We start from the raw sequence: 26,894 nt of genomic DNA, 5'->3' as shown, positions 1-26,894 counted from the left end.
AAAACCATTCGCATTCAATATCCATTTTTTTTTCACGGTTGCACATCAAATTGAACGATTGAACACGTACGTTTCATAATATGCTTCTTTTTGCAGCAGCATTAGAAAGTCAATCAATTCTATGCAAATCGCACAAAACTGGGTAGTTATGAGATTCTTAAAATACGTAGGTACGCGACGCACTGTTGAATAACTGTTGAAGACTCATATAGTATGATAATTTTACTCGTGTACATAATAAAAATGTATATACATGTTTACTATGATATTAAAATTTTCCGATTTGAATATCATGTGAAGTAAATACTTGCTGTTAGTAGGCACAGTACGCACTCCTTCGCCGAAATCATAGGGTAATAACAAAGAATCATTCCTTCATTGAGAGTAACATCGTGAAATACGACATGCATGTTTTAAAAGCCTTAAAATTGAAGTATATGGTAAATTAGTTGTCACTTACGTCACGACGCGACGTACAGGCTTGTAGACAGCCGTATTATTTCTATATTATTTTATACCGCTCCAAAATTCGCTATGTTCATGTCATACAATCCTCCTGCAGTCAGTTGGCAGTTTTTGCTAGCCCTCAGTTGCATTATGTTGATCGTTCTTTGTATTTTCGCTGACGTTTGGTACCATTTGGAGTTGTAGCTATTACAAGATCCTCCACGAATTACACTTGGTTCGATTGTAATTATTGCCGTACTTAGTAAATAGGGGAGAGCGGGGACAAAAGTAACATTTTTTTACATTTGGCCTAGCCTATAATTACCTTTCATAGCATTTTTATTTGAGCCCAGATTCAGCCTTACGTGATAAGTAGTCAAAGGGTTGTGGCAACTTTCCGCAGTGACTGTCACTGTTACTTTTGTCCTGCAGGGGTAGGACGAAAGTAACATACGGTGGGGGCGAAAGTAACGCTAATTATTTTGTGGAGAATTAAGGAAATCACTTCTTCTAACGCAAAATAGAAAAAAAAATATTTAAATACACATATTTTAAGTAACGATTAAAACAAATAAATTTTAAATAACGAAAGGTAGAAAGCATAACCAGCTTCGGACATTTATTAATACTTGAATGATAGGTATTAAATTTTACACGCTCCGAATTAAAATTATGACATACGTAGGGAAGATCACCCATAGTGCAGTCTTCGCGGGACTAACCGGTAAAGTTAAAGTCTAGACATGGGATCCACTTCTCTCTCGAACAGCTTTCACTAAAAGGTTCCAAACGAACCAGACATAGACAATCATTATCACCTGAAGAATTTCTATCCTGCATGCTATTTTGCTCGCCCAAGTAACATGTTACATTCGTCCCCATAGTGACGTGTTACTTTTGTCCCCAGCCATGTGTTTCAGAATAGATCTGTTATAACGTACAAACTATACAAGACTTGTTGAAATCAAGTACAGGAACTTCTAAAGACATTATCTAAGAATGCTCTAGCAAATAATTGCTTTAATATTTATAGTTTAACTATGAATATGAACAAAAAAAAAAGAAAATCGGAGAAACTTACCTGAATGATCTAAATAAGAATTTTAGCTTGCCCACAGTATACGATTTATGTCACTGCTCAGCGTCACTCAGTACAATAAAAGAGACACTATACATATGTAACTGTGTAAAGCAAACGTTTCGGAAATGTCTGTGGAAGGGGGGAGAAGGTGTGCTCCTTTCATGACGCCGTTACGTTTGTATCCGCTCTCCCCTACCACGCCCTCATCTCTGTTAGGTAATTGAAAACGTACATATGGTTGAGTACTTCTGCGCTGTAATCCGAGAGTATTTGCCCGGGCAAACTGAGGAAGAACAAATGAAATTTCTGTCCGCTGAAGAAAATGACGTATCGGACGGCTTCTTTCGTGTCATCCAGGTGCCTAACCGCCTGTGAAAGAGAATTTCAGTGCGTTCATCGGTTCCCCGCTGTCGGCATTGCCTCAGTGAATCGTCTCTTACTTGAAAAGCTGAGACGGTAATGCCGATTATGTTAAATCCAACTTGAAGCAGGAAATTCATTCGGTTCGTTGCATCCAGGAAATCGAAGAATCTCGAAACAGAAAGGAGCGAGCGAATTAATTGAATTCTGTGGCATCCATCACTGCCTTTCGTCGGTTCAGTTTAGTATTAATCAATCGGTACAAACTGGATGGCTTTATTGTGGGCGGCCACGCATTCCTTAATTTTTTCGAGGCCATCGTCCATCGAGCCGCGTCCCACTGTAGCTACGTCGTTACATTCCGTTGCTTTGTCGATCATAGATCTGCGTTTATCACAATTACTCGAATGAACAAATGTTTTCTGTATTTTTTTGGGAAAGTAATGAATATCGTGGTCGACCGATTTCATTTTGAAGGAACAATTGCGATGAAATTAACGATGCGCGCGGAACGAAACGTCTATTACTAAATGTTAAATGCGCTGAAGGTACATTTGGATAAGTTTGAAGATCAAGAGACGTTAGATTTCGCTTTCCCCTCGGCCTTCACTGTTCATTTATATGTATAAAATGCATGATACATTGCCACAGTGTGGTATTTTAAGTTGCAATATTATATGTACCCGCATATGGCGAACATCGCAGATGCATGATGAGTGATGATCATGTTTAAGGAATCCACGGTCACTATGATTACTATAGTGACAGTGGAACACCAGACTGAATGTACGTATATCAGATAAAAATGCTCTTCGTTGTTCACAAAGTAGTAAAGACTAAATATCTCTTCCCGTTCTCGTGTTTCGTTCAGCGGTATAACGATATCCAGCATTGGATTCACCAGTGGGAGTGTCACGAATGATATTAAAAATGATAACAGGAAATCTGAAAAGTAAAAATTAGTAACTGATCACGAAATATTTCTCACAAACATTTAGCGGGAAAACGATCAGAATGAAGTACCTACTTCTGTACACGTGCGCGATTCTGCCTCCTATCCCGGTAATTTCGTCTAATATATCCATGTCCGTGCCGAAAATTGGATGTGCCCAATCACGTTCCACGGTGAGAAATACTTTTCGAAACTACAATATTTGAAACTTCTACGGTCCCGCGCGTTTAATTTAATAAAACAGCAATGTAAATTGTACGTACGTTTTTTCGGTTGAACTGCAGGCTTAATAATTTGATGAGACCGGTAGAGGTCGTAACGAAATGTGGTAGAGTCTCGATGGCTCCGTCCAAATTCTTGTCGCATATTGATACATAGAATTGCAATAACTACCGAATCACAGACCGCGGTCGTGCGACAATATTATCTGATTATTATTCACTTTCACATTTAGAGCTAATTTTGCTTTTTGATATTCCATCGGCAGCACAGAGAGGAGCGATTTTGAAAATGGTCCACTTACCGTCGGTATTATGAGACTTATGGAACTGCACGCCAACGCGGTTGTAATGCACTTGTTGTTCAGGTCCGATTGACTCGGGTATTGCCCCAGAAATATTAGGAATTTTTTCAGTGGTTTGTAATGAGAAACGTCGAACGTGCCGCTTCCTCGACGTCCCCTGCTATCAACCACTGAATGCCATGAATTTGATTAAGATTTTGATTACATTCGAGCATTGGGATAAATCATTGCGGTATTACTATAATAAATGAAGGTGCGCGAGATTCTCGTGAAATAACGTCTGAGAAAAAACGTGGCAATTATGTCGCTTCGTTGCATTGTTTCGTATCAGCACACCAATTTCAAGAATAAATGAAACTGCACTTTCTTCCCAGTTACAGTAAGTTTACGATGCGATTCTAGCCGTGAAACTAATACGATTTTACTACACGTGGCGTGCTTTCATCTTACTATTCATATTTCGGGATCTTTTGCTGGCAACCATACGCCGAGACCAACGACAATGTTTTGAGCAAAACTGTCCTGTTGTAGCTATAAAAATAGTTTTGTACGGCTGAGGGGGAAGAAGGTGTTCCGTCGATCAGACGAGTGCGCTTTAATTTTTCATGAAGTGACATGAACGTGCGAAGCTTGGAAACGAAATATATGGCGTATAAATGACGTGCTGTCAGAAGTGATAGATCGATATCTTGTGTCCCCTCATACTAGTGCCTTTGAGTTCGTTATAATTTATTCGTCAAAGGTGAAAAGGTTGATTGAACGAACGTATAATCTGAGAAATCTTCCAACACATACGACTGCAGTTGGCGGGTGCAGCCAAGAAAAGTAGTTGTCAGTAGAGGAAACAGACCGTGAGGATTGAGGAGGAATACAGAGGTTTGTGTGAATACATATTCTACTTTTAAGACGTGCATCGAATTTTAATAAAAGTGTTCTCAGTCAAGAGTTATGATGTTTTTAAGAAATGGGTCTCATATTCGGCTATTTTACCCTACGTATTTGGAGCATTCGAATTCGAAATACAGAAGGGCACGTAAAGGGACAAATACGCATGTGCGCATTACGTGCATTAGGGTGGTCCTTATTTTTCAACTTCCGTTTTTTTCTTTTGGTCGCACCCCCCTAAATTGTGACACTTGGCGAGAAAATGATATGTGCAATATTTTAAAGTGATTGAACAACGGGAACCCGTGTCGCACTTTAATTAAAGTTATGAAGTTTTAGCGATTTTATGTCAATTTTTTAAATAATTCGATTCTGCCCTATTATAAAGGAATACTTAATAGTTCCTTAAGAACTATTGTTTTTTTTCTGATACGTATAATAATGATATTTAGACACAACTTTAAATAATTTACTCAAAAACTTGTGTCGTAGATTCCCACGATCACGCGGATTTGGAAGTTAAACTTGATATACATATGATGCTGCGGTTTAGTTACTGTATGCAACTACGTGAAGATTCCAGGCTTTTCCCTGTGAAAATGCTTCTAATGAAAGAACCTTCTAATATCATAGAAAACAATCGTTACCTGGCAATCGTGAATATTACCGCGTTTTACTTGGTTATGGCGGATTGTTTGGTTCTTCCAAACCAATTTTTTTAATAGGTACAATACACCTACAGACTTTTTAGGAAAGGACCCTTCATTGTGGAAGAATAACTTATATAAAAATATAATAATCTGCTGACAAAAAATGAGGAAGAAAAATAATATATTTTACAAATAATGGAAGATTATATGAGACTTTACCCTAATGTAAGCAAAGTTACAAACACAGAATATATATTGAAAAATACATAGAATTTAATAACATGCTAATTTATTTCCTTCAATCTATAACTTAAATTTCAATAGAGTATTTCGTTTACAACTATGTAAAAAAATTTCATTCCTAAGTGCTAATACTATAATCATTATTACAAAAAGAAGTAATAAACTTTCTGTGCACCAAAAGAACTATAATTTGACTCGAACAATCACCCGACTGCGTACAGTAGCTTATACGCTGCGTTATATACTAATTTTAAGAGATAAAATTCAAAGATTTCATATATATTTTTGTAAGTAACATACGTATTATCATTATACATCTAATAAATTGTGCTTTTATTAAAAAAATATTCACTGATACTTCAAAAATAGCCGAAAACAATTATGTTCGAAACTGACAAGAAATCACTAAAATTTCAAAACTTTAACTCAAATGTGGCACGGGTTGCCACTGTCCAATCACTTTGAAATTTTGCACATATCATTTTCTCATCAAGTGTCACAATTTAGGGGGGTGCGATGAAAAAAAAACTCATAAAAAAATGTTGACCCCTATAGCTAAGGACCACCCTAATGTGCATTGGCTGCCCCTTGTTCGATTTATAGTAGTTGATGCATGCATCAAGCGCTAGAAGTTGGAAGATTCTAGGGAATTCTACGAAGTAGGTTTTGCAGCCTGTTCACTCACCGTATGAACTACCAATCACCATTGCCTGTGTTACGCTATCGCTTGAACGTGGCTGGGAAATTGTATGTAATGGATATATAGAGTACGTAAGCGCGAGATTTGAAAACAGGCATCTGCGTATGTAAGCGCAACCCTCAGGGTCAAGACGACGTCGCCGGCGCAAAGTAAAGACTTTCAGCCCTTCCCGAACTGAGTTTTTACCCTAACAGGACATCGGCAAGTATTGAAAGCGAGGACAGAATTTTAAGTTGTTTTACGAGACGAGCAGCTGCCCGCTCGTCGAAATTTGGCACGCAGATGTAGAAGGAAAAGTTAAGCTATTTATTATCCTCGCTTGGCCTAACTGTAGTTTTGAAAATTACTGAATGCTATGCCAGGTTCTTGTACGCCTTCTGAGTTCAGGCATCCTACTAATATTGTATGAGCACGTTCGAAAAACTGGCATGGAAAAACCCTCGAGAAGCACAACGCGCTCTACGTGTTTACGAGTCCTGGCGATAAACTCTTCCTCGTCCCCGTTCCAATCTCGCTTAAAACCTTCCGGATGCGTTGTTCGTTTCAAACCCGCGTGCCTACAATAAATCTTTCCGTTCACGAAGGATTTTGAATTTCGCTCTACATCTAACGTCGATATCTCTATGACTTATAGCTAACTTCACGCAATCACATATATTTACATCAGCGAGCATCGCAACAGAAACACCACTGTGGCACCATCTGCCGATGATTGTCATAATTATATTAATCTGCACGATCGGCTCTGTTCGCGATGCTGCAGCGTAAATGACACCAAGAATAATTGTCAAATGACTTTTATTGCAATGAACCTCAAGAAAAATCATAATAATTTTGACACTATGAACGATAAACTTGTAATGCCCAAAGTAAATAAATAAAGCGGGATGGTGGGGTAGTAAGAAAAAGAATGGAAACGAAGGTTATGTATTTCGAAGAGATGGCAAGGAAACCAGAATACTGAGATGAATAAAGTCTTGTAGTATTTTATTCATAGCAGTCTTCATAGATTAAAATCTAACCGAAGCAATGTAAATTAAAGTTTTTGGCAGCCTGTCACTGACAGGACCAAGTGAACGTGTCATATCAGATGGCGTCACAGTAATGTTTCCTCACGAAATAGAAATGTTCTAGACGGGAATCGCTGACTTCACAGTGCCCTAAACCATGTTCATGAAATACTGTAGAATGTTAGCGATGAAAAAAAGCCAACCATGGTAAGCTGTTCCACAATCGAATCTCGATCGGCCACAATCGCTTGAGCTGAGTGTACTTAGCCTTGTCAAGTGCAAGTGCACCCCCGAGCGACACGTGCGGAAGAGGCCTGTGGTGGAACTCAAATGGAAACCGACAACCGTTATCTTCCCCATAAATTCTTCCGGGAAAAACTTTGTTTATATTGGCGGGCCTCTCCTTGGAACCCCCAACCGTTACTTCCACGTTCTGGACACGTGCACCAACCACCATCTCGTTGGTGGAGGGGAGATGGCCAAGAGACAGCCCCATAGACGTAGAGGAATGCGCGAAGGGCCAACCACCGACGAAGCTAGGAGGGCCATCACCGTCTTAATTGGACAACAGCGGCTGCTTGGAGACAAGGGCTCCGATGGTCTACGACCCCAAGGACCTTCGGGGCAACTAAGGCGCATGCGCAAGTAGTGGCCTGTGTAAAAGCCAAAGGATATAAAAGAGACACGCGTGGAGGCCCAAAGAGGAGATTCAATTTCATTCTGTCGCCAACCAGCTTCTTAAACAGTCTAAAACAAACATCACAGCTTGACTTAGAAATTTCTGTGTACTTGGTATTATTTTGAAACACCCGCACTCTGACGAGCAGAGCGGCTCAGCGGGCCACCGGCGATAAACCCGCGTTCGCGTTTCAGTATCACCGCTAAAATACGTAACACTTGAAATTTACGTTTACAACCTAAATTTACGTTTTATCCTGCAACCCGCACTTGCGCGAACTTGTAAAATGGCAACAGCGCCTCACAGACGCATTCCACTACAACCATGCACCGGCCCAGCGGAGAGCTGCCAGCGACCGCTGGACACCGGTGACCAGTGAACTTTTTTTACTGTTAATGACATACATTCAAAATACCTATATTTAATGCAATTATCTGAAACAACAGAAGTCAAAGGAAATTCTGAATCACAAATTACTGTATGTATGTCCTGATTAAATTTTGATTTCACTATCACAATAGAATAAAAAATAAACTGTTTTAACTGTTCACAGTATTTACTCATTTTAATGAAAAAGTAATGGCCTTGCTTATCAAAAACCATGCTGACTAAATCTTTATGTGCCTGAGCACTAACTAATAAAACGCCATAGTAATCTAATGGTATGCTCTTTTTAACATAATTATCGTGAAATTCATCCAGCATATTATTTAATAAAATTTGAGCAGTGGGTGGTTTATAACCAGGCTTTAAATATTCCACAAATTTAAGAAAAGAATTTGAGTTAACTGTTTCAAATTTTAAATTGTTAGTTATTAAATAACTAATTAAATTTTCATTAATTTTCGAATATTCATATGAATTAGTACAATCAATATAGGATTTCTGTGGTACTGGTTTTGTGTGCTAGTTTTACAGACCTCAAAAGACATCTGCTAATTCAAATTAAATACAAGTTTAAAAAGTTAAATAACATCATACCACTGGATATACAATAGACTGAATACTGATTACGAAGTATGCAAAGGAATAGATTATTACCTTTGAAATATTTATACTCTTTTCTGTTTTAACAATTTCAACTTCTTCATTAAGATTGTAATTGGATTCCATATCAGTCCCATTTTTACTTCGGATTCTTTGATTATCTTAAACTGTACCAATCCCTTAAACTTACATCTCGCGCGACGTTAGCTAGCGTGGTGTCGCTGTTCTCCCCGCTGATTGGTTCGTTGGTCTGCTACGAAAATTACAGTAATTTACGTGTATAATACGTACGTATTATACGTTGCGTATTTTACGTGCCCGTCACTGTTCGTGGGTCTGCTACGTAAATTACAGTAATTTACGTGTATAATACATGGTGTATAATACATACGTATTATACGGGCATTATACGTTGCGTATTTTACGTACCACGCGATTCGAAGCATCGATATCCAGACAAATCATCTCGAAGTATCCAGAAAGCAAAGGTAATTATGGAATTGAATAATTTCCAATTATCTACGTCGCGGAAATCGAGATTCACATTATCTGCAAGACAGAAAAATAGGGTTATGCGTGAAGTGCGAATGTTTAGCGTCTTGTTTCGTAAATAATAATTTAACACATGTTTTCTTCTAAATGTTAATGTTCGCGGGAGCATGCATGATCGCCTAGGGTATGTACTGTGCGGAGATGAAGTTGAAGTAAGTATCGCATGTATCCTGTTTATTCATACGTTACGTTTAACTTTATACTAATGTTCTATTTGTTTTCAGCGTTAACACAATACGGAATATAGAATTGTATGGTGATTCTACACAAAAAAGAAGTCGAAAGTATAGAAAATCTTCTGATATCGCACCTAATATGGTAAATGTATTGTGATATTGTGATTTGTAAATGTAAATATTGAATGTTCTTCTTCGAATTCATTTGCGCTACTTATATTATTCTGTAACAATTGTTGAGAAAGAATAAATACTTTTGGAAGTAAGTAGAATTGATTATTTAATGAACTGCACATTCTGCTGGCAGGTTATATAGGGGTAGGGATACACCTACAGCAATAACGGTACATTTGTGTTGGTATGTAGGGACTGCCATGTGACGTCACGCGTCGGAAGTTGTTTGGTAATTCTGGCCCTCAGATGGCGCTGTTGGCTGTGCCAAGCAGATGGCAGAATCTGCTGCGGATCTGCTGACGATCTGAGATCAGGCTCTGCACCTCAGAATGTAGCCAAATGCGGACACAGACGACTACGGTTCTGATGTCAGATTCTGCTGCCCAGATCTGGCTATCAGGGATGTTTACATTTGCTTTAAGTATCGTATCATAACATTGCATCTTTTGTGATTGTACTACAAGTGTCAAAATGCATAAAAAAAATTTCCATTTCCTTCTTTAATACATGTTAAAAATGTTGGTGTACCTGGGTAACATTGGCACATCATATAGATAGCATTAACGGGTTAAGTTTTACTAATCTGAAGCCAGTAACATTTATTGACACTTAAATTTGTTTATTTTATTTTATTTTGCAATCTGTCGTAAAACAATGTAATTCCAGGGTATGCCAATGTTACCCCGCGCCGCCAATGTTCCCCCAGTTTACGGTATGCGACACGCTATTAAATAATTGTTGAAGAGTCATATGTTATGATAACTTTACTCGTGTACATATCAAAGATGTATATAAATGTCTACTAAAATATTAACATTTTCTGAATTAAATATACCACGCGAAGTACTTGCTGTGAGTAGGCATAGTACACGTTCCTTCGTCGAAATCATTGTTTAGAATAATAACGATGAATCAGTCCTTCATCGAGAGTAACATCGTAAAATACGACATGCATGTTTTAAAAGCCTTAAAATTGAAATATATGGTTAATTAGTTGTCACTTATGTCACGATGCGACGCACAGGCTTGTACTTAGACAGCCGTATTATTTCTATATTATTTTATACCGCTCCAAAATTCTCAATGTTCATCTCATACAATCCTCCTGCAGTCAGCTGGCAGGGTTTGCTAGCCCTCAGTTGCATTATATTCATCATTCTTTGCATTTTCGCTGACGTGTGGTACCATTTGGAGTTGTAGCTATTACAAGATCCACCACGAATTACACTTGCTTCGATTATAATTATTGCCGCATTCAGAAAATACTGCGCCCCTCTACTCTGTTACGTAATTGAAAACGTACATATGGTCGAGTACTTCTGCGCTGTAATCCGAGAGTATTTGCCCGGGCAAACTGAGAAAGTACAAATGAAATTTTTGTCCGCTGAAGAAAAGAGCGTATTTGACGGCTCGTTTCATGTCATCCAGGTGCCTAACCGCCTGTGAAAGAGAATTTCAGTGCGTTCATCGGTTCCCCGCTGTCGGCATTGCCCCAGCGAATCGTCTCTTACTTGAAAAGCTGAGACGCTAATGCCGATCATGTTAAATCCGACTTGAAGCAGGAAAATCATTCGGTTCGTTGCATCCAGGAAATTAAAGAACCTCGAAACAGAAGGGAACGAGCGGATTAGGTGAATTCTGTGGCATCCATCACTGCCTTTCGTTGTCTCAGTTTAGTATTATTAAATCAGTACAAACTGGATAGCTTTATTGTGTGCGGCCACGCATTCCCTAATTTTTTCGAGTCCATCGTCCATCGGGCCGCGTCCCACTGTAGCTACGTTGTTACATTCCGTTGCTTTGTCGATCATAGATCTGCGTTTATCACAATTACGTAAATGAACAAACGGGTTCCTGTAGTTTTTTGCGAAAGTAATGAATCTGATGGGCGGTGGATTTCATTTTGAAGGAACAATTGCAATGAAATTAATGATGCGCGCGGAATGAAACGTCGATTACTAAATGTTAAATGCGCTGAAGGTACATTTGGATAAGTTTCAAGATCTAGAGACGTTAGATTTCGGTTTCCCCTCGGTCTTCACTGTTCATGTATATGTATAAAATACATGATACATTGCCACAGTGTGGTATTTTAAGTTGCAATATTATATGTACCCGCATATGGCGAACATCGCAGATGCATGATGAGTGATGATCATGTTTAAGGAATCCACCGCCACTATGGTTAACATAGCGATAATGGCACACCAGACTGAATGCATGTATATCAGATAAAAATGCTCTTCGTTGTTCACGAAGTAGTAAAGACTAAATATCTCTTCCCGTTCTCGTGTTTTGTTCAGCGGTATAACGATATCCAGCATTGGATTGACCAGTGGGATTGTCACGAATGATACGCCAAATGATAACAGAACTCCTGAAATGTAACACGCAGTACATCAAACATCTAGTGTGAAGACCACCAGAATAAAGTACCTACCTCTGTACCGGTACGCGATTGTGCTTCCTTTCCCGGTTATTTCCTCTAATATATCCAGTTCCTTGCTCGCTAGTTGATTTTGCCAATCACTCTCCACGGTGAGAAATACTTTTCTAAACTAAAATATTTGGAACTACTATGGTGCCGCGCGTTTGACGATCGTCCGTTAGTAGGTACAGCATGTTGTACGTACGTTTTCTCGGTTAAAATGCAGGCTTAATAATTTGATGATACAGGCAGCGCACGTAACAAATTGTGGTAGAGTCTCCAGGGCTTCGTCCACATTCTTGTTGCGTAATTGTACATAGAATTGCAATATCTACCAAATCACAGACCACGATCGTGCGACAATATTGTCTGATTATTATTCACTTGTCCGTTTTGTTTTTTTTTATATTCCATCGGCAACATACAGTAGCGAAATTGAAATGTTCTCTTACCGTCGGTATTATGAACGTTATGATACTACCCACCATCACAATTACGATGGATTTGTTCTTCAAGTCCGTTTGAGACGGATATTGTCCAAGAAGTACTAGGTACTTTTTCAGTGGTTTGTAATGAGAGACTTCGAACGCGCCGCATCCTTCCCTTCCACTCTGAAGCACTGGATGCCCCGAATGCCCTGAATTCGATTAGGCTTTCGATTACATTTGAACATTAGAATAAATTATTGCAGCCTTACTATAATAAATGAAGATACGCGAGAATCTGATTAAATAACGACTAAGAAATAACGTGGTATTTAGGTGAATTTCATCATTGGTATATCAGCACATCAATTTAAAAAATAAATAAAACCGTGCTTCCGTTTCAGTTACAGTAAGTTTACGATGAGATTCTAGTTGTAATTGAAATATGATTGTACTACACGTGGCATGCTTTCATCTTACTATTCATATTCCAGGATCTTTCGCTGGCAATCAACACACCGAGACCAACGCGAATGGTTTTACCAAAACTGTCCTGTTGCTGGTATGAATTAGTTTTATACGGCTGAGGGGGAAGATGGGTCGCGTCAAACGGAGCGTTCTTCAATTTTTGATGGCATCATATGCACGTGCGAAGCTTGGAAACGCAGCATATGGTGTAGAAAATAACACGTTGTCACAGGTGAGAGGTCGATATCCTGTATCGCCTCGCAGTAGCCCTTTTAATATCATTGTGTAATTTATTCGTCAATGTTGAAGGAAATATCATTACACGTATCTATAGCTTGAGAAATCTTCCAATGCTTTCGAGTGCGTTTGTCGATATCGGGTGGAGCAAAGAAAAGTAGTTCCCAGCAGAGGACATAGACCGTGAAGAGTGAAGAGGAAGAGAAAATGGAGAATAATCAAACACGGTAACTGTCTTTCTTTGTGTTGCAATTGAAAGTATTGCTCTCTGCGGTAGTTCTGTAGTATTCTTTTGGAGAAATCAATCGGGCCCATTGACATTTAACCGAATATTGTCGCAAGGAGAGTATACATGCCTTCGAAAATATTAAGTAACCATGTAAAAGTTAACATAGAATTATGATGTCACTCGTGTGCTCGTCATTAGCCGTTTCCATTAATTTCCAGTACCATTTACTACTATCTGCCCAGGGTTCTACTCATTCGTATTCTTAGTACACGTAGCACAGACTATAGACAGTTTCCAGTGACGATGAAAAATCATTCCCTTAGGGACGTCAGCATCATAAAATACGACACGCAGGATTTAACGATCTTAAAATTAAAGACAGCTCGTTATTAAAAATTCTGTGCACGCCGTAATCGTTTGGTTATTATTTTCATTACACACCATTCCGAAATTCTCTATGTTCATCTGGTACAATCCCCCCGCGGTTATCATGCACGGTCTGCTGGACTTGATCTTCATTACGTAGAGCATCTTTTGTATCTTCACCGGTGTCTGATACCATTTAGAGGCGTATCTGTCACGAAACACGTGAACGTAAAGCATTAAAGGTCCTTCCTTCTCCTGCGTCGCATTCGCATAAAGAACGTACATATCATTGGCTAATCCCAAACTGTAATCCACGAGCGCCTGTCCAGGCAAGCTAAGCACCAGCAAGTGAAATTTCTGAGCGCTGAGGAACATAGCGATCCTGAAAACTTCCGCCGGCTGGTCCAAGTGCATGAGAATCTGGCAAAGGAAAGCGTTTCTGGGTCCCATTAGGCTCGGTGCAGACGAGCGATGCGGCGTTGCGATTTCGCACCGGTGACGCTGTGCGATTCGGTTGGTTTATATTTTTATGGACAATTTCTAACGATGTAAGGCACACAAGCGTGCGATTTTGCTACTATGTTGCAAACGAATAACGGAGGGGTGCACCCAGTATCTTCTGTTATTTACTTTCAAATGTATTTGTATAATTAATAAGCAAAGATCTTTTGCTCTTTGATGTCGTCGACTGTGGATTGCAGCGATCATTGGCGCTTAATCGCAACGACGCCGCGTCGCTCGTCTGCACCGGGCCTTATACCTATGCCTCTCGAGTTAGCATCGCAGGAAAAGAGAATTTTCGTTTTCCTCACTTGAACGGCAGTCACGCTAATTGCGACCATGTTCAGTCCAACCTGAAGCAAATAACTGTTTCGGTTGCTATTGCCAATGAGCTCGTAAAGCCTCGAAACGTAATAAAGGGACAAGTCAGTTGAATTTTGTAAATTGTTCGTTACTTTCGCCTAATTTATTAGGATTTAGGTGCTACAAACTGTATGGCTTTATTGTGGCCGATCGCATATTGCTTGAAGTGTTGGTACAAGTCGACAGTTCCACTTGCACCCTCCGTCGCCTGTTTAATCTGATATCTGTATTCGGCAAAAGAACTCATACCATGTAATGAAATATCGACAGACTCGTCTGTTCCGTTGGGATAATCTCTGGCAGTTGCACAGTGGCGAATTTGCTCGAAGTCATGGTCAAAAGTTAAAAAAAAAATTCATTTCGAAAAATCTGTGAATTATACTTGATTTCTGAAATAAGAGTATGCTTTTCCATTAAAATCAATTTTTAATCTGCAATACTCTAAGAGATATTCAACTCCAAACTTAATAGCGTTGGAAAACGGATTTTGTCAGTTAAAACTAGAAATTCTGTTACAATTTATTGTCGGGGTAACAAGATAAATAAGCTGCCAATGTTGGTATTATCTAATATGCTTGAAATTCATGTTTACATTAATTTTATTTTTTTTAACTCTTTCGCGACCAGCGCCGGTTATATACGGCTTCCACTAAATGCTTCAGACTAGCTAGCGCCGGTTATATCCGGCATCGCGCCCCGTTTCTGGAACGAGTAAAGTGTTTTGCTTCCTATCTTTTTGTGGATTATCATAGTTAAAAGTAAGGTAATTAATCAGCAATATCAACGAAATCCTATCAGATTTTATATGGACACATTGGGAGCTCCAAAAACGCGAGAAACTCTTAACGTGTACGGTGTACGCTAATGGCACGACGACGCGAAAAGGTTAATATATTTCTAGAGCTGTGGTAGATAAAAATAGAAGACCTATATATCTATACTGATACCTATATACTAATTAGTGCATTTTTATTATTTTTTTTAAGTCTAATTAGTGCATTTTTATTTTTTTTTAAGTCTAATTAGTGCATTTTTATATTTTTGAAGTCGGATTTAATTTTTTTTTAAATCTTTGTATTTCTTGTCTTTTTAGTTTTATATATATTGATACAACATTCTTAAGTAGGAGATATGCGTGTACGTACATAACATAATAACAATTAGGTGACAATAGTCTTTATTATTAACCAGAACTGGCAAAATATTGGGCCAATATTGATGTAGTGTAGGGTGGGACCACCGCCCTCTTTCGAATAAAAAAAAGATTATCAAAATCAGTTCATATGCTGAGGAGTTATTTATGCAGTGACAATAAAAAAAAATACATACGGGTCGAATTTATAACCTCCTCCTTTTTGAAGTCGGTTGAAAAGGGGTTGGTATGTTATTGCATATATTCAACGTACATTGTATTATCACAGTTATTATTTACGATTAAATACCAAGTAGAATGTGTTTTATATAAATTATAAGTGTATAATTAAAAAAAAATTATTAAAAAGGTACATGATTATTTTTCCAGAGTCAATGATTTAATTTAGATTTGAAGATATTAGTTTTGGCCACGGTTTCGCGCAAATTCGCCATGTGGCCCGATCGCCAGGACATTAGAAAGAAGATTGACAAATATTTATGATGCCTTACAGCTTTGGATAATAGATAGATGCATATTTACCCGCATATGGCGAACAATCCGCAAGTGTGATGGACGAATACCATGTACAACGAATCAATGGCGATTATAATCATGACATTGGAAAACGTACTCCACGCCATATGGAGATATATGGGATAAAAACATTCGTCGGTGTCCACGAAGATGTAATTGAGCTGGAATATGTGACGCCGCGGTCGGGTCTCGTTCAGTGGTAGAACGACATCCAGAAAAATGGGAGTCAACGGAATCAATAGGAATAACATCACGAACGCTAACAAAGTTCCTGCAAAGTTCGCTTCGATTTTAAGTGGAGAAACCCAGCGAGAATTACAAGAATGGTACTCACTCCTGTACAATAGAGCTATATTAGACCCTTGGCTGGCAACCTTATTCAGAACACTTATTTCATTGCTGAATCTCAACGCTATCCATTCCCCGTGCACGAGTTTAAAGAACCGTTTATACTGCAATGTAGATCCGCATGATTCCCCATTGAAATAGTAGGCTTCCTCTGTATAACCCGTCGAATAAATACCTCTTCCCTGTTCTTGTTGTGGTTGACCAATTTCGTCATACAAACGATAAGCGTGACTAAGACCGGGACGCAATCCATCATTCCATCTGGATCGTTGTCGAGTAGCGATTTAAACAACTGAAACAACTGTCGAAATGGTACATTTCTACTGTCATACGTTTCGGCTGCTCTGACTCGTGGCGTTCGCTACTTTAGTATTGCTCCCCCTGATACTTTGACAATCGTATCGCGAGAAGAATAAATTACACGCTCGAAGCATCCCACTTACCGATGGTAGTAAAAGACTTATGTTAGTGACTATAAGCACAGCGAATCTGATCTTACGATTTCGGTCCGTTTGTAATGGAGACTGGCCCACCATTGCCATGTACATTTCAAGCGTCTTGTAACCGGGCACGTCCAGTAAATCAATCTGTCCACCCTCGGCTTTCTGAAACACTGACCATTCTGGGCTGAATAATTCAGATCGACGAACGAACGATCAAGTTGACAACGTCAACTTGGCATGTGAACACATAATACACAGTTATTATGACAGATGAAAAATCGTAGCCATCGACAATTGACACTTGGAGCTCGACAACACTGTTCACCACGCATTGAAATCACCCGAGCTGCGTTTACTATCGACACACTTGTGTAGGAGTTAAGGTTACAGATCTGCATTGTTCTTTGTTTCAATACGTTCGTTACACCTCGCTCTTACTCGTCGCTCGCGCGCTCTTTCTCTCTCGTTTTCTTTATGCTCCTTAGAGTCCTTAGTCCTTTCGCTTCTTCGCTCGGTCTAGAACTGTCGCACCGCGGTGTCATGCGGTTTATATACCGTGGTGTACCGGTGCCCGGTGGTGAGCAATCAGAGTGATTAGCCCACCTGTCGAACCGTCAGGGACGCACACACTCGCGCACACCCGAGCTATCGGCACGCGATACAAGCCGCGCGCGATCGCAACGCGAGGCTTCTCTTGGTTAACACTTGCGATAGCTGTAGCCGTTGACCCATCGCAAACGTTTAACTCTTCGATCTTGGAGCCAGTTCCATTTCCTAAACCCTTAGAAGGTGATAAGCACGCTCTAAGTGTTAAATCTATGGAATGTATGTTTGAAACATTGGAGCCCACTCTACGAACACGTCCTAGGGGTGTTATTAACTAAAAAGGAGGGTCAAAAGTATATTTCTCACCGTTCGTCACCATGTTTCAATTCCTTTATTTACAATCCTGCAAAATGTTGAGCCTGCTGTGAACCTGGTCTGTCAGGTATACGAGGGTCTCTTTATATACGCAGGGAGAAAATTCATCTAGCGAACGGATTTCAATCATTCACGAGCAACGACGTCGCAGGAACCGCAGGTACGCAAGGGAATACAGGTTGTCATGCGTGACACCCGCAATTAATATTTACTTTGCTGTGACATTATACTTTTGACAACCTACTATCACCTATTCTACAGAATAGCTACAGCTATAGCTCCTATCGATCTACTTGATCCGTTTCCTTTTGTGTTTGAACAGTTGGTTCATCGTTGCTGTGACCATCGCTCTAGAGAGTGTATAGACTCTGAATTTAGTACACGGACATTTACCTCTACATGATTTCAAACCGCAGAAGACTAGCAACACGATACACTTGTACACCCTCTTTTGTGTATTATAAAATAGATACAGCTCCCTGTTTGTATTTATAGCAAACACCTATATATGACGATAATTACTCTTCGTGTTTATTCTCTCCATAAATAAGTCGCCTACTCCAGCGATGCTAGAACCATGAAGTAAGACATGGAATTTTGAACGACCTTGAAAGAAAATGAATAAATCTGTCGCTCTCATTCGCATAGGGTATCGTCGTGTTGCATTTCTTACCATGCTGAAACTCTCCATGGAGAATACGAAGATCTTCCCGGCTGTTAAACAAGAGGGGATGTTGGACCTCTGCAGCAGGAACAACAACATTCTCTGCGTATCCTTCGGTATGCTGTACCACTTGCCACTGTACCTGCGCGAGAAAAGGGATTGATTGGAATACTGTTTCAGGAAAATCGAGCATATCAAACGATGCAATGCGATGCGCGTTACTGCGAGATGTGCTTACACTCTTCTGGAAACTTCAAGACTATGGTCTATCAATCTTTGGCTTTGATAGCTAATATAAAGCAGATGGAGCAATTGGCCGACGCCGTACAGTATGTACCTAAATATTTCTAACGAGCCCAATAACGCCACTACCTATCAAGAGAAACGAGGGGTTAATTTACATTCGGGGAGATGCATGTATCCGCGCGAGTGCCACTTACTCTCACCAAAGTGACGCTCAAGCAGATCACGTTTAAACCCAATTGTATAAGCTGGGATATCATGAATGTCGACTCCAGGAGGCCAACTAAGCTTCGAAGAGAAAGAACTGAATTTTACCCTGGCTGCGCGTACCTTGCCACGCAGGTGTAATTATTTTTAATACTAACTCCAATGCCTTACGATGCGAATGAACGCAGTGCCCGACATAACGATCGCACACTTCTCTGTCGCGATCAGAAGAAGCTCTGTTCGCGCTACAGAGTTTGTAGAGCGTGAATTCCAGTCGGTGTCTAAAGATAATGATTCCTTTCAATTTCCAGTTGCGGATTATTAAATAAAAAATTCCTTTCGCCGCTAAATATTTTTCAGCAGCTTACCCAACGATGGCAAGCATGCCGCATATGTATTGGACGTATATGATCAGCATCGTGTCGTTGGCAATCAGGACAGTGATTCCGAAGATGGATGTCAGAATACTGACAAACGTTATCCAGACGAAGTACTTCTTCTCGTCGATGAAAACCTCCGCCGGATAAAGCATTTTTAGGGGGCGAGTCTCGTTCAGAGGTGAGACAATATTAAGTACATGTGGCTCAAATATGAAAAGAATAAACGTCGCCAGAGTGAGGTACATAAAGTCTGAAGAAAATCGTTGAGTGCTTTGTTTATGAGAATGAGCGCGTACACGTGGGAACATGCAGGGGCGGATTTGTACATAGGCTGAGTAGGCTACAGCCTAGGGTGGGAAATTTTGTGGGAGCGGCAACCTATGCATGTACCTTTTTGGAAAAGTAAACCATTTTTAAGAAATTTTTTCAGCAATAATTTACAGTTTTCATATAAAATTTTTATTACCTATCTTTAGTACAATGTCTTGAGAGACTATACAAAAAAATGAATATAAAAACATGTATAAATTTCAATATATTAATTAATCTTCTAGACCCCTCACGCACGCTGGTAGGATGTGTAACTATGGAACAGCAGGTCCGAAATCAAATTTCATTTTTTTTTTATAAACTATACGAGTGTAATTTATAGAAAAAAAATGTGTAACCAGATATGGAACGAGAGTAGTTTATAAAAAAAAAAATTGATTTCGGACCTGCTGTTCCATAGTTACACATGCTACCAGCGCGCGCGAGGGGCCTAGAAGATTAATTAATATATTAAAATTTATACATGTTTTTCTATTCATTTTTTTCTGTGTAAGGCCGGCGCCACATTAGCGTTTCGTCATTATAAGTAGCGTAATAAATGAAAAAAAGTTTACCATTGTTATTCATTGTATTCACTGCGAAAAAAACCTGAATGTTGCCTAATTTTGCGGCGTGATTATAGGAATCACCCCTTAAACATTTACGATGAAAAACGCAATGTGAAAACATGTAACTGAAGCGGTTGGTCCGCCCGTTTAACCGCGAGGACGAAACGCAAACCGGGCTAAAGGTAGATAATAACAATTTTATATGAAAACTGTAAATTATTACTGAAAAAAAATCTTAAAAATTGCTTACCTTTCCGGCCATCACAGTGGTGTCCCCCCTTAAACGTAATTTAATACGAAGGACCAGGTTTTTATTTTGGCTGTTTTGACAGGGTGATCTTTAAACACAGAGGCTTGAGATAATTTTAAAAACAATTCACTGGTTTTTCGCGTAGCAAATTAGCAACAACTAATAATTTTAAAATTGCCTCAACTCATTTGGATTAAAATAGTTGATGATATTTCACGGAAAGGGCGGCAGATGCTTGTTAGCCTGGGGAGGTCGAATTTCCAAATCCTCCCCTGGGAACGTGGAAATGAAAAGAAAAATTACATAAATTACATACAGGTGTACACTGTTGCGTACAGTTTCCCTTGGCTCATGTACCTCGCCATGATCTCGATCTCCTCCAAATCCGTTCGCTTCTTCGAATCGTCGTTCATTTGATTTAGGAACTTCTCCAACTACGAGTCGGTACCGAACAATTCAGTTGGCAGACAGATTTCAATACATTCATCGGCAACAATATACCTTCTTCCTATTTACGATCAGCACGAGTAATTTCGTGAGGCAGACTATCGTCGTTATGATCGGGGGGATGCACTCGAACATATCCAGATCTCGAAAAGATCGGATCATCTTTACGAGCTGAAAAATGTTCACGCGCGAGTTTAGTACACCACTTTGCGCTGTGAAATTATCGCGAAACACCTCGAGTGCTGTCTCCGCACCCCTACAGTGTTGTGACTTTATACTGTCGCATAGAAAGTAGGGAACGGCGGGAACATACTATTGAAACGCCGCGCCACCCGACGCGTCCACCCACGATGCAAACTGTGCACATGTGTAAATTACATGTGGCGTGGCGTTTCAATAGTACGTCCCTGCCTTAATAACGAATATTCAAATTCAATCCTAAGTATTCGAATAATTTCTTCGAATATTCGAACGTTATTCGAATAATTAAGAGCATTCGAATATTCGGAGCGATCGAATTCCGGATTTTACCGAATAGGAATCTCAACATGAAATATTCGTTTACACTTTATCGTGAAACTAGCTTTACTGCTCGGCTTCGCCCGAAATTTAGATTCTGATTTTATAAAAAATATAACTTTATTTTTGTGGGAATATGTATCTGGGTTCGGATCCCTGCGGCGTCGAGTCGGACACCTCGACTCGAGGTCCTCGAGCCCTTCGCGATTTGCGTCGCCGTCTTGATGACAGCATTTGTTTATTGTTAGATAAGAACGCCCGGTCCTTAGCGCGTGACTCGCCGCCGAGAGATCGAGAGGCAGTCCGGTGACGAAGTGTAGTCAAGTAACATCTCGGAAATTAAAAGTAATTAAACAGACACTGTGGGTGTTGAATTCGGCTTTGCCGTTTCCCAATTCCTATCTCCCACATTTTAGTTTTTCTTTTTTGTGAAAATGGTCACATTCGTCTGGATTAGTCAGGCGTAATGAGCTGATGCACATTTCGTGATCCCGGATTTTATTGTTCGAAAGTTTTTAGGCGACAGACAAATACACACACACACACATATATATAAGCTTTCTGCTTTATATATTAAGATTATTTTCGTACTGACCTGTACAATTATTTGTTTTGCAAACGATAAAATTGAAACTTTATTCATCTTTGGGAAATTTATAAATTTTGTAACGAAAATAATATTCGAATACTCCTAATTATTCGAATATTCGAAGAAATTATTCGTACCTATTCGAAGTTATTCGAAGAAATTATTCGTACCTATTCGAAGTTATTCGAAGAAATTATTCGTACCTATTCGAAGTTATTCGAATATTTTACGAAATTATTCGAATATGCGACGAAATTATTCGTACGTCGAGAAGCTCCCTGGCACTTTTATTAACAGACGAAAGAATTTTACCTGCGCTAAGAGCACGGAACCAATAATGGTAGTCGCATATATGGATCGAATTTTTCTTTGTTTAACTGTCTGATACGGCCACTGGCCTAGGAACACCAGGAGGGTCCTACTACGCCTGCAGTAATCACCCTCTGTGAAGTCCATGCCTACCAAGCTAACACTGACCCTCGTAACGTCCTCTCGGCATTTCCACACACCCTGCTTGCTACATTTACCATTTTGCCCGACAGAATGATGCCTCTCTTTTTCTCTATTTCGTCGATTGCCGACTGTCGTTGTTCTTCGATCGGCCAACTGACAGGACACATATTACGCCATTATTTTCGAATTATTACATTATATTGCGACTGCAATGGTGGAATAGGAAATGAGAAATTTCTGCGGGCGGTCGATTGCCTTCTTCTTGGAAACCGAAGAGTTCACGAATCTCTTGAAATATTCAGCAGGTGGATTGCCATGTCCCGTCCACTGCAAGTCGTAAGCAATTTAATAATGAGCACTTCTCCGACATCTCAAATAGTCGTCGGTATCGTCAGAATTATTGAAAAGGAATACCCCGATAAGTGCAGGAGTCGAGGAGCGACAGTTTGCTTGAAGACTCGGGGCGGAATCTTCCTGCGAAGGTTTCACTTGTACACAGGGCTTGAATAGGTTTCGAAAATAACTGTTACAAACTGTTATATAAAGGTTCTGACCGAAGGAATTCTACACGCCCAGTAAAAGTTTCAAGTGAAAATATTCAATGGTTTTGAAAATAGTGTTTCCAGAAAAACGGCTCCAAAGTGAAGTCTCCTATGACGGTGCACACAATCACGTTCGCCGCTGTAACTTCTACAATTATTTGAATTTCTTAATGAAATTTTGTTTAAAACGTTCATAAAGGATGAGACTTTCAGAATGAGTAAAATAAAAATCGATTTATTGAAGCTGAAATAGTCCACTACCCCCTTAAGGGGGGAGCCTGGTGTAACTAAATGAAAATCGAGGCATTTTTCGGGATTTTTTTTTAAAGAAAGTATTTGATAGATCTTTCTGAAACTTTCAGGATATTGTATTAACAGGTTAAGGTATATAACAAAAAAAAAAATATTAAAAAAGAGCGGCAAATAACAAAGTTATGCCCAGTCCGTTGGCGACGCAAATATTGCACTGCGGGCAACGTAGCGTCTTTTGGTTTCATCTGAAACCAAAAATCGAACAATTTTCTTTTAGTTTATGAGTGTACGCACAGAATGAAGTAATTTGAAACTTAATAGATGCAAAATGAACAAATGGCGGCCTCTTGAATAAAAAGTTCACTGTTTCCAACAAAATTTTGCCTTAAATGTCTAAAAAAAAGTTATTTATTTAAACAATATCATTATACCAATAACTTAGCTCTGTGAAGAAAATGTTCACAAATATCCGTGCACAAGGCCAAGTCGATTGGTTGAATATTTTTGGAGTAATATTGCCCGCAAAGTGTGAAACTGTCGTTTCGAGAAAAACGCATTTAAAGTTTTGTGGTAGCCTGGCGCTCCGTAGCAAAACCGGCTATATCCGCTTTAATTTTTCGAATTTCGTTTTGCGGCTTTGGGAACATATTGTCGTGATGTTCAACTATTGATTTATGCAACAAAAAAAAAATCGATTTCTTCGATCCGCTACACCAGGCTCCCCCCTTAAACATGTGACTTGAACATTCGCATCGTTTAAGGCTATTCAAATAATCCCTCGCATTTCAGTCTACCTTACCATTGGAAGATGGCGCCATGGTATATCGCGCGCGACGTTCTGTAAATGATGATAAGCGAGAAATTTTCCTCGGAACTGAAGCAACTACCTGGAATCTGAACGCATCCGATCTAAACCCAAGTAGTACATTTTCGTACGAAGCGATTTCATAAGTTAGGAGCCTGGCGTTGGGGAAACCGAGAATCCGTAGTTGCAGATCGTAGCCCTCTACAGGCTAGCAAAGGATGTACTTCTACGCGCGCCAGTTGCGGCTTTAACGCGTCGCGAGTTACCGCTCCAGTATCGAACTCCGCATCGCAAGTCACGGTTATAAACGTACTCGGGAGTTTGTTGTTCCCTTGCTCGCTGTGTTGTATGTGTTTACCGCGGTTTTTTTGTGTAAAACCTAACAAATCTTCACAATGAGTGCTGAGGAAGAGGTGCTACGGATCCAGAAGAAATTGAACAAGATGTCGAGCGGTGACGGGACGGTGAGTAAGTGAGTAAAATAAAGATACTTGTGTATCGTTCGGCACACACCGAGGCCGCTCACCGAGAACGAAGCTCACTTTCTCAAGCTAAAGCACGATCATCGCGATATCGCGCGAACGTAGATCGTCGTCGAGTCTATCATTGTTGGAAGCTATCGAAGCAGAAACGCTCGTTTACACCAGTTTGTGTACGCTCGGCGTTTTACGTTACCCGATGTACCCACCGTATCGTTTAGGGCTCGAGTATCTAGCAATCTAATTTTAACGCCTTAACGAAGCTTCGCAAAGGTTCGATCTTCTCCGTGTTATAAAATGTAGCAGGGCATTCTCGGCGTACTTTATTATTCGCCGTAACATTGGATTTATTGTCGAGAGCGTAAATTATGTTAATTTAGCGTTTAGAGAAGCGTAGTGTGTATAAGCGTGTGATAGTGTCTGAGAACGTAACAGAATGAAGTAGCATATGGTGCCGAGTATTAAATTACAATGGTGTAGGATACGAATGATTTACTCGTTTTCTGTACTAATTTGAACACTTTTTGTTGTTGCAGGGTCAGGAGCAAGCATTGGACTTACTTAAAACATTGCAGAAACTACCCGTTGACTTAGAACTTTTGACTAAAACACGTATCGGCATGACAGTAAATGCGTTGAGAAAATCGAGCAGAGACGAAGAAGTTATATCCCTGTCTAAAACTCTAATAAAAAATTGGAAGAAATTTTTGTCTGGTAAGGAAATGATCTTGTTGGAACGAAGCTTGAGACGAATGATCCGCGCGAATTAAAGCTATGTATTTGTATGTTCTTTCGTGTAGGGTCCAATAAAGAGAAGGATTCTACTTCTTCGAGCAGTTCGAAAAAGAGGGAGGATAAATTGGAGAAGAGTAAAGATGACGGAGATCAAAAGAAGGACAAAGATAACACGGATGGGAACGATGTTAAGATGAAAGAAGAGAAGCCTCATAAAGATATTCAGAGGAAACAATCAACGTTCCCTGCTCCTACTACAACAGACGCGGTCAGGCTTAAGTGCAGGGAGCTACTAGCAGCGGCTTTAAGGGTGGACGGGACCTCGATCGACGGGTGTGCCTCTCCAGAGGAACTGGCTGAAGAACTGGAGGAAGCGATTTACGCGGAATTTAAAAATACCGATAACAGATACAAAAACAGGGTATGCCTCCAGTTTCTCTGTATTCTATGTATTCTCGCGCGCGTGCGTAATTTTAATTTAAATGTTTGTTTAATTGCTCAGGTACGCAGCAGGGTTGCTAATTTACGGGACGCGAAGAACCCTAATCTTCGGACCAATTTCATTGCCGGTGCTATAACGCCCGGTCGACTTGCTGTTATGACTGCCGAGGAAATGGCGAGCGACGAGATAAAACAATTAAGAGAACAGTTCAAAAAGGAAGCGATCAACGACGCGCAGCTAGCCACCGTACAAGGGACAAAAACGGATCTATTAAAGTGCGGAAAATGCAAAAAACGCAACTGCACTTACAACCAAGTACAAACGCGCTCGGCCGACGAGCCTATGACAACTTTTGTGCTTTGCATCGAGTGTGGAAATCGATGGAAATTTTGCTAATTATTCTCGCCCTTCACAGAGGTTTTCGATCAACACGGAGAGAAAGATGTATTTCGTTCCAGACCTACCTATTAATCAATACGTATTAGAATTAATGAGACATTATGAAAAATATATTGCATAAAATTTACGAGTCACGGACTGTACATTGATCGCTTAATGGTCTTAAATCTCTTCGCAAGTCTCGAAGTAATCAACCTCCATTCTATTGTATATACTGAAATTGTAATTTACTAGGCCTCGGTTTTATAGACTTAACATCGAACTTGAAGGAAACTTCGATAGATGAAATTGATCGGGTACCTTCATTTTCATTGATGCAACATCTACCATGTGAATAATGTTAAACCTAAACGTTTCATTTTCCATTGTACAAGTTTACACAATACTTCACCTATAAAGGAGAAAGTTCTAAATTGTGGGTACAGTTCTGAAATACATGCATGTAATTAGAGTGTAGCATTTTTGCAATCCTTTGCGACGGTATGAAAGTCGAAATTTCGATCTCGAAAGATTTAGGAATGTTATGACCGCCGACGTTTCGTTATCAATTGAATTGCAAAATTATTTGTTTCTTAACTTCAAAAATTTAAAAGTCCCGCACTAAATGATTGGAGCTCGACTATGTTCAAAATAGAAGTGTTTCAAATACTGTTTCCTGCGCTGGATGTGTTCATTTCAAATAAATTATTTCAAATAATGTTTGACTTTAGTTTATAACGACGCCAGATTAGGAATAAAGTGAGTTAATCGAACGGTATATTTTATCGAGGTGTTTGTATTCGAATGTTAGCGA

The 26,894-nt window shown here is 39.6% G+C and overlaps 4 protein-coding genes across 8 annotated transcripts; 1 reads left to right on the top strand and 3 right to left on the bottom strand.

The window, feature by feature from the left end:
• Window positions 1–1,545: 1,545 nt before the first annotated feature.
• Window positions 1,546–12,202, bottom strand: LOC143370182 (uncharacterized). The gene is made up of 5 exons (XM_076814923.1): window positions 12,053–12,202; window positions 2,916–3,033; window positions 2,572–2,833; window positions 2,156–2,272; window positions 1,546–2,059 (listed from the first exon to the last, which is right to left on the bottom strand). The coding sequence occupies exons 2-5, from the start codon at window positions 2,971–2,973 to the stop codon at window positions 1,741–1,743; spliced, it is 756 nt and encodes a 251-aa protein (XP_076671038.1). The 5' UTR covers window positions 2,974–3,033; window positions 12,053–12,202; the 3' UTR covers window positions 1,546–1,740.
• On the bottom strand, window positions 10,138–19,668 carry LOC143370033 (uncharacterized). The gene is made up of 15 exons (XM_076814629.1): window positions 19,300–19,668; window positions 19,090–19,212; window positions 18,922–19,012; window positions 18,720–18,853; window positions 18,491–18,623; window positions 18,377–18,423; window positions 17,500–17,747; window positions 12,300–12,484; window positions 11,860–11,977; window positions 11,535–11,796; window positions 11,118–11,234; window positions 10,931–11,021; window positions 10,723–10,859; window positions 10,487–10,619; window positions 10,138–10,385 (listed from the first exon to the last, which is right to left on the bottom strand). The coding sequence occupies exons 1-15, from the start codon at window positions 19,617–19,619 to the stop codon at window positions 10,332–10,334; spliced, it is 2,193 nt and encodes a 730-aa protein (XP_076670744.1). The 5' UTR covers window positions 19,620–19,668; the 3' UTR covers window positions 10,138–10,331.
• LOC143370178 (odorant receptor 9a-like) lies at window positions 13,275–17,219 on the bottom strand. 3 transcript variants are annotated; one of them, XM_076814919.1, is made up of 10 exons: window positions 17,151–17,213; window positions 16,897–17,058; window positions 16,629–16,754; window positions 16,440–16,557; window positions 16,112–16,376; window positions 14,565–14,660; window positions 14,385–14,475; window positions 13,856–13,992; window positions 13,648–13,780; window positions 13,275–13,571 (listed from the first exon to the last, which is right to left on the bottom strand). In XM_076814919.1, exons 2-10 carry the CDS (start codon window positions 16,999–17,001, stop codon window positions 13,518–13,520), a joined length of 1,125 nt encoding a protein of 374 aa, XP_076671034.1. In that variant the 5' UTR covers window positions 17,002–17,058; window positions 17,151–17,213; the 3' UTR covers window positions 13,275–13,517. The 3 variants fall into 3 exon arrangements, with proteins under 3 accessions (XP_076671034.1, XP_076671033.1, XP_076671032.1); XM_076814918.1 differs by having other exon boundaries at window positions 16,112–16,557; window positions 17,151–17,216; XM_076814917.1 differs by having other exon boundaries at window positions 13,275–13,780; window positions 16,112–16,557; window positions 17,151–17,219.
• Window positions 19,669–24,255: 4,587 nt separating the features above from the next.
• On the top strand, window positions 24,256–26,798 carry Tfiis (RNA polymerase II elongation factor). 3 transcript variants are annotated; one of them, XM_076815451.1, is made up of 4 exons: window positions 24,256–24,510; window positions 25,062–25,239; window positions 25,326–25,681; window positions 25,763–26,798. In XM_076815451.1, the coding sequence occupies exons 1-4, from the start codon at window positions 24,442–24,444 to the stop codon at window positions 26,096–26,098; spliced, it is 939 nt and encodes a 312-aa protein (XP_076671566.1). In that variant the 5' UTR covers window positions 24,256–24,441; the 3' UTR covers window positions 26,099–26,798. The 3 variants fall into 3 exon arrangements, with proteins under 3 accessions (XP_076671566.1, XP_076671568.1, XP_076671569.1); XM_076815453.1 differs by having other exon boundaries at window positions 24,256–24,518; XM_076815454.1 differs by lacking the exon at window positions 24,256–24,510 and adding an exon at window positions 24,603–24,798.
• Window positions 26,799–26,894: the final 96 nt, after the last annotated feature.

This window comes from Andrena cerasifolii, chromosome 6 (assembly GCF_050908995.1).
Source record: "Andrena cerasifolii isolate SP2316 chromosome 6, iyAndCera1_principal, whole genome shotgun sequence".
NCBI classification, from domain to species: Eukaryota; Metazoa; Arthropoda; class Insecta; order Hymenoptera; family Andrenidae; genus Andrena; species Andrena cerasifolii.
The sequence above is the reverse complement of the archived record's forward strand: the minus strand, read 5'-3'. Positions and strand labels throughout refer to the sequence as shown.

Excerpts from the sequence above, each read along its gene's own strand:
- Tfiis (XM_076815451.1), top strand. The coding sequence starts at position 24,442 with ATGAGTGCTGAGGAAGAGGTGCTACGGATCCAGAAGAAATTGAACAAG. Across the intron at positions 25,240-25,325 it reads TTGGAAGAAATTTTTGTCTG|GGTCCAATAAAGAGAAGGAT; the intron begins GTAAGGAAATGA and ends TCTTTCGTGTAG. Across the intron at positions 25,682-25,762 it reads ATAACAGATACAAAAACAGG|GTACGCAGCAGGGTTGCTAA; the intron begins GTATGCCTCCAG and ends TTAATTGCTCAG.
- LOC143370033 (XM_076814629.1), bottom strand. The coding sequence starts at position 19,619 with ATGTTCCCACGTGTACGCGCTCATTCTCATAAACAAAGCACTCAACGA. Across the intron at positions 18,424-18,490 it reads CCATGGAGAGTTTCAGCATG|GTCGTTCAAAATTCCATGTC; the intron begins GTAAGAAATGCA and ends TTTTCTTTCAAG. Across the intron at positions 17,748-18,376 it reads ATGGTTCTAGCATCGCTGGA|AGTGGGCTCCAATGTTTCAA; the intron begins GTAGGCGACTTA and ends ACGTGTTCGTAG.
- LOC143370178 (XM_076814917.1), bottom strand. The coding sequence starts at position 17,001 with ATGTACATGGCAATGGTGGGCCAGTCTCCATTACAAACGGACCGAAAT. Across the intron at positions 16,558-16,628 it reads ACAACAAGAACAGGGAAGAG|TATAAACGGTTCTTTAAACT; the intron begins GTATTTATTCGA and ends TCTACATTGCAG. Across the intron at positions 13,993-14,384 it reads TTAGCGTGACTGCCGTTCAA|ATTCTCATGCACTTGGACCA; the intron begins GTGAGGAAAACG and ends TTCCTTTGCCAG.
- LOC143370182 (XM_076814923.1), bottom strand. The coding sequence starts at position 2,973 with ATGGATATATTAGACGAAATTACCGGGATAGGAGGCAGAATCGCGCAC. Across the intron at positions 2,834-2,915 it reads AATCGCGCACGTGTACAGAA|ATTTCCTGTTATCATTTTTA; the intron begins GTAGGTACTTCA and ends TTTACTTTTCAG. Across the intron at positions 2,273-2,571 it reads GCGATGTTCGCCATATGCGG|ATCTATGATCGACAAAGCAA; the intron begins GTACATATAATA and ends TGATAAACGCAG.